Source organism: Girardinichthys multiradiatus, chromosome 21 (genome assembly GCF_021462225.1).
Source record: "Girardinichthys multiradiatus isolate DD_20200921_A chromosome 21, DD_fGirMul_XY1, whole genome shotgun sequence".
Taxonomy (NCBI): Eukaryota; Metazoa; Chordata; class Actinopteri; order Cyprinodontiformes; family Goodeidae; genus Girardinichthys; species Girardinichthys multiradiatus.
Window position 1 is genome coordinate 39,342,392 of NC_061813.1, and position 6,214 is coordinate 39,348,605.

The 6,214-nt window shown below is 40.4% G+C and overlaps 1 protein-coding gene across 3 annotated transcripts; it reads left to right on the top strand.

Moving 5' to 3' along the window:
• On the top strand, positions 1-5,899 carry zgc:194621 (uncharacterized protein LOC795037 homolog). 3 transcript variants are annotated; one of them, XM_047350088.1, is made up of 5 exons: positions 27-921; positions 3,075-3,133; positions 3,234-3,317; positions 3,392-3,468; positions 4,282-5,899. In XM_047350088.1, exons 1-5 carry the CDS (start codon positions 488-490, stop codon positions 4,324-4,326), a joined length of 699 nt encoding a protein of 232 aa, XP_047206044.1. In that variant the 5' UTR covers positions 27-487; the 3' UTR covers positions 4,327-5,899. The 3 variants fall into 3 exon arrangements, with proteins under 3 accessions (XP_047206045.1, XP_047206046.1, XP_047206044.1); XM_047350089.1 differs by lacking the exons at positions 3,392-3,468; positions 4,282-5,899 and having other exon boundaries at positions 1-921; positions 3,199-3,290; XM_047350090.1 differs by lacking the exons at positions 3,392-3,468; positions 4,282-5,899 and having other exon boundaries at positions 3-921; positions 3,205-3,310.
• The last annotated feature ends 315 nt before the right edge of the window (positions 5,900-6,214 follow it).

Sequence of the window (6,214 nt, forward strand, 5' to 3'; positions counted from 1 at the left end):
GAGAAAACCAACACAGCTCATTGTTCTGATAGGCAGGAGCTGGACAGGTATGGAGTTAAACTACATGGGAACTATACAAAAACTGACAAGCCATGAAGGACACAGAAAACGACTTAAGAATAAATAAGTAATAGTAGCAACTCATTCATCTGTGTATTTACGTCTGATGAAAGAATGTGGTCGAGTTTTACCTCATTTTAGCCACAAAATCCAGCTTGATCTGAGAGGTTTTCAGTTTTCCTCAAAGATCAAGTCTGCTCCGAACAAGTGAGGCTTTTATTGTGAAACTCTGAGGAAAACCTCGTCCTGCCTTGTCTGTTGGACCTGACCTGGTTGCCAGGGAGCCAGCTCCATAGCAACCGGATCGAGAGAGGGAGAAAAGTTGAGACATTTATTTGTTTGTTTAAAGAGGAGATTTTAGTTGCAGCACAGGAAGATGAGGCATCCGCCGAGCACAGAAACAAGAACCAAATATATTTAATTCAAAATGCCTTCAACAATGACTGCGAAGCCCAAACCCGCGGATGGATCGAAGAGAAGCAAACCGCTGAGGCAGACAGCAGCCTGCAGCGGACCAGGCGGTGATCTTCCAGCCGCCGCGGTGCGTAAAACCCGCGCGTCAAGCTGCTCCCGGTCCGCGCAGCCGCGGGACAAGAGCCACAGGGGCCCCACTACCACTACGGCAGGGGCCCAGGGGTCCAAACCAGGCTGCGAGAGGAGAGCCAGGTCCACATCCGCTGCCCCAAAACCAACAGGAACCAAACCCGAGGAAAGGAGCCCCAGAACCGAGCCGGAGCGCCGGAGGGCCGCCAGCTCTGTGAGGCAAGCCGATGTCAACCCGAAACTGCGGGACAGTACCGGGTGTCCGGGTCTGAAGGAGCTGCGGGTCTCCAGAGCTGAGGGGAAGGCTGTGATCCAGAGGTGAGAACAGCTGAGTCAGTGTGAGCAATCATTGCTTTATGGTTCTGTGGTCCTTCCGGTTCTACGGTACTGCTGACTGCAGAACATATATATTCCCGCTCTGAACACTTTTTATTTTTAGCTAAAAAACTACTTTTAAAACATAACATAGAAATAAAATATGGTATGTTATCATAAAACTATATGTGTTCTTTTTTATAATATTTAAAGAAATCTGTCGTTTTGTTCTTGCATAAAGTATTCAGATTCTTCACCAAAAGTGACGTTGAATAATATGAATAAATATGTTCATATTCTAAACCTGTAAAATTGGTCTATTGGGTGATTGGGTCTAATCAGTTAGATTTTTATTTCCTTTTCATTTAAATAAACTCCCATCATTCATGTTCTATAAATGCATCAACCCACAGCATCTAACAGAAATATTTTTATGGCTTTGCTTTCAGTGCTATCGTAAATTTTTGTTTTGCTAAAAAAAATACCGTTTATTCTTTCAGATCTCTGAATAAATCAAATTTCAACCCCCTGGTATAGGATTTAACACAACAAAATGCCCATTAGTGTCTGTGTGTTTGGATGGGGGATGTTTCCGTGCATCCTGCTGTGAAAGGCCGCTACGTTCCTAAAATATCTCGCTTGGTGTTGCTGTCTGAGGCCATCTGCTTCAGCTGGTTAATCCCCAGAAGTTTTACCACCCACTGACACAACAGACCTGCAGCTAAACTGCTGCACAGTCAAGCCAAAACATGGTTTGTGGGAAACAAATCCTCCAGAAATGACCTGATCTTCTCTACACAAAGAATAAATGATCCTGGAGATGCCATTGATCACAAGGGTTTGCCGTAGAATTATGTTCTGACTTGTTCTGGCTTGAAATAAACAGTTTCGGTTAGAAGACGACACTTCCTGTGGTTCTGTTGAGTTGTAATGGAAGTCCAGGTTGCTTTGAAAGCAACCTATAGATCATCATCTATAAGCAGAGCTTGCCGCTCTGGAGGAGCTGCATCTGAGCAGAACGATGGCCCTGTGTGTCCATCAACCCCAGCAGCGTCAGTGAGACACCTGAACGCCTCACGTCTGATGTGTTTACGGTCCCCTCTCAGACTGCGTTTGTGCTGCGTTTATTTGTGGATTTCCAAATGAAATGCAATCTTTAATTTATTCTGAAAAGAGGACTTTGGACTACTGAGCAACTGTCCGATTCCATTTCTTTTATTCCAGGTGAGACGCTTATAGCCCACGTGTAGGATTCCTACCACACTTTTTCCTTCCACTCAACTTTCTAAGAATATGCTTGGACACAGAACTCTGTGAACAACTGGCTTCTTTAGCAATGAGCATTTACGGCTTCCCCTCCTTGTGGAGGGTGTCAATGACTGTCTTCTGGACATCTGTCCAGTCAGCATTTCCTCATGATTCTCTGTTCAATTTAGAACAATCTAGTTTAGGTTTGATCAGTTTAACTATTGAAGATTTGAACTGATCTAATACAATCCAGATTCCATAAGAACATATAAAAAGGCTCTCATTCTATCGTCAGATGTAAACTGGAAAGCCTTTTTTTATTTCACTGCACATTCATGGCACATGCATGAAAGCAGAAGAAAAATTGGGGCATCGCTGACGGATCTTGCCACTCCCAGCGACATGCCGCCCTGGGTTATCAGCCGTATCAGCCATATCAAAAACAGTTTTTACGCTTATGCTGTAAAGTTCTGATCCGTTCTGATCAGTACAGGAAGTCATTCAGTAAAAAAATGACAATTAATTATTAACTAATAAAATATTTTTATAATTTTTTCCAGAAAGAATTCCTGTCCTGATACTTTTTTAATTGATTTGATTCACATGAATTAAATCCAGGAATGAATTAATCTTCTACTTGATGGAGACATCTAGCTGAATTTTGCATTTTAATGCATTCTAACTAAAAATCCATCTTGATCCACTTGATGTACTTTGTATGAGAACCTTACCAGAACTTCATGAGAGGTTCTGGATGAAATATTGTTCTGAAAGATACATTTTGGAAGGTTTCTGAGTTTTAGTGTTTTTAGCATAATGTTTAAAACTAATCTGAATAAAAGCCAAAATGACCAGAAATGAGACCTTTCTAAGATAACTGGAATAACGAGCAGCCCTCTGTGTTTCAGTCACAAAGCTTTCACCGTCATCCCTCCAAACCCAAAGAAACGAAGAGAAATCCAGAAAAGTGAGTTTCTAGTTTGTGTTTCAGCAGCGTTGCCTTATATAAGAGCAGCTGAATGTCAATAACAGTGTCAGTGATGTGTAACGTCCGATTGGCCGAGCAGAGGCAGAGGCGGAGCTTGCCGCTCTGGAGGAGCTGCGTCTGAGCAGAGCGATGGCCTATGTGTCCATCAACCCCAGCAGCGTCGGTGAGACACCTGAACGCCTCACATCAGATGTGTTCACGGCCCCCTCTCTGACTGTGTTTGTGCTGCGTTCACAGGCGGCTGCATGAGTCTGGAGGAAGTACGGCTGAAGCAGCAGCAGGAAATGATGCAAGCCAAGAGGAAACAGAAACAGGTCTAAAACCTGGAGCATCCTGGGTGGGAGGATGGGGGTGGTCAAAAACCCGGTTACACGTCATCTTTCGATGGAGGAGACAACAGAACGTCTCTGAGATGCTTCATCTGAATCCTGATAAGAAGCAAAACTTCTGCACTGCACTATGTTTGTTCAAATATGCAGAAAAATAACCTGAGATAAAGTAAAAAGGCCTTAAATATTTTTTCTATGTTTATTTTATTTTATTTATTTCAAACATGTTCCTACATTCATATTTTTAACCTTTAAGTTTTTTCAAGCTTCATCTGATTTTTATGGTTATTAGTAAACTGTTTTTAATTTAATTTAATTTAATTTTGGAAAAATGATAAAAGGAGATCAGCTTTATACAGACAGTTACTCCATCATAATAAACAAAACAAGACAATAAATTTCAGGGCAAAAAGATTAAAAGTTAGATGACAGATTAATATTAACTCTACAATCTTTTTTGCTTACCTAAAACCTAAAACTTTGTTTTAATCAAATTATCTTTTATAGAAAATGATTTTCCATATCAGAATCAGCTTCATTGCCAAGTTTGTGCAATAAAACAAAGAATTTGACTCTGGTATACTTTGCTCTCGGTGAAGATTTTTTATATATTTCTTTATATGAATAAATGGGAATAAGAAATATCTTTTAAATGTACATATATACACACTTTACTTTGCGAGAGATATTAGGATAAGTTGGGATAGGTGTTGCCAAGGTGTCTGACTGAGATCTTTTTATCTACTGAACTTGTCCTGGAGAGCAGGGCCTGACCTCCTGACCTCCTTGTAATTTCAGATGAAGAAGCAGGTGATGGAGGAAACACCTGTCCTGACAAGGTGACCGAGCGGCTCGTCTCCTTCTCATCTCGGCTGGCAGCTCAACTCATGCTGAACACAACTTTACTGACACAGTGAAAGCCCGGTTCCGGTCCGGAGTTTTCATCCACTCATCAGAAGCATGAATGTCAATATTAGTTTTAGTCTTTAAATGATTTATCTGAGATGTTCTTTCTTCTGGGTTTAATTTTTACACATCAAACACGTTTTTATAACAACTGGTTTCAGTTTATTGAGGATTTTTTCTGATCCACACAGGGTCAGAATTATTCATACAGACTCAATTATATATACTCCCCCATTAATGCTTGATTAAGGGTTTTTCAACAAGTTGCACCTTAACCACTTGCTTTTTGTAGCCATCAACAGGTTTCTGCATCATTCTGGCTGCATATTGGACCGATCTTACTGGCAGAACCGACAGAGTTCTTTAAAATGCTTGAAGTCCTGGCCCAGACCTGGCTTCTCCTGCTTCTTATTTTTTCCATCCACTTTATGCAATCCACCAGTACCACTGACTGTGAAACATCCCCCAGCATGATGCTACCACCACCATGCTTGACACGGAACAGTTTTCTTAGGTTTTGAAAGAAGTTCTCATCATCGTTTCCAAAGAGCTCAATCTTTCTCACCTGACCTTTAAACTTTTCTCTAGAAGAGGTTTGGATTGTCCACCGGAGCAGTTGCGGATTTCTGCAGAGCTTGAAGGTTTTGTTTTTGGAGAAGGTGTTTCTTTCTTTGTTGGCATCTTCTCAGTCCATGGTGATGTGAAACTGTCTGCTTTGTGGACCGTGACTGGTCTTCTAGCATCTTCCTGCTCAAGGCAGGATTTAGCCTCGGTGTTCCTATGTATTCCAGCCAATTTTCTTTCCTCCCAGGTGGATAGTTTGGGTCAGGCAGTTGAAACTTGAACAGAGTCGGGTGTTCTGACAGGAGAATAATCCCAAACAAAAACCAACAGAAACTTTGGAGGGCCAACCATAAAATTCTGGAATGGATCTTACCTATTGAACCTATTACCCATTGAATTTATGTAAACTAAGCCTAAAAGCCTGGTCTGTGGCAATAATTTGACAAATTTAAATGAACTCTACCATTTCAGCCAGGAAGTGGGCTCAGTTATCCAACTAGAGTAATGCCAGAAGCTCACTGATTGCTACAACAAGCTTGTGATTTCTCTGCAGCTTGCCAAGGAGCATTTAACCAAACCAGCTGGGGATTATATATGATTTTGAACCTGTGTTGATCAGACAAAATCCACAATAAATTCTAACTTGTGCACTCAATTCTCGTTATTAATAATAACGTGTTGCATGATCAGTCCAAATGAATGGGTTAAAAAGCACAGAATGAATCTGATGTTCTTGCCTGTGATGGTTGATGTAACCCTCTGACCAGAGCCATATAATATACATTAAATTATACATTTTATCAGTAAAAACCTGTAATAACTGGTGTGTATAACGCTCTACAGGTTGCATAGATTGTATTTTATATAAATGGGTGCTTTGTATTTTGTGTTTGTATATAAATTTCTGTTTAGAGAGGTAATAAAGCTAATCAATGATAAAATAAAACATCAGTTTTATTGATTGAATGGACAGAAACGTTTTGAACTGGTTTGTTGAACCATTCAAATTAAAAACTAAACAAAATAATTTCCCAGATATCCTAAGTATAATTTCATATTACTTTATCTGAATAAAACATTTTTTTATTCTAAGTTTAGAATTATTACTGAAATCTGCAATATTCGTTTAGATAAACATGTAGACTGACAGAAGTTTGTGTAGTTCTACCATCCACCAGCAGAGGTCGCTCTCTGCTAGAATCTGAGGAAGAGGCTGGGTGGAGAGAATGATGATGATCACGCAACACTTGCGTTAAAAGAA

What these genes read in the sequence shown, in the direction of transcription:
- zgc:194621 (XM_047350088.1), top strand. Translation starts at nt 488, where the DNA reads ATGCCTTCAACAATGACTGCGAAGCCCAAACCCGCGGATGGATCGAAG. An exon ending in GGGAAGGCTGTGATCCAGAG is followed by an intron (nt 922 to 3,074) that starts GTGAGAACAGCT and finishes TCTGTGTTTCAG; the next exon opens with TCACAAAGCTTTCACCGTCA. An exon ending in CCAAGAGGAAACAGAAACAG is followed by an intron (nt 3,469 to 4,281) that starts GTCTAAAACCTG and finishes TTGTAATTTCAG; the next exon opens with ATGAAGAAGCAGGTGATGGA.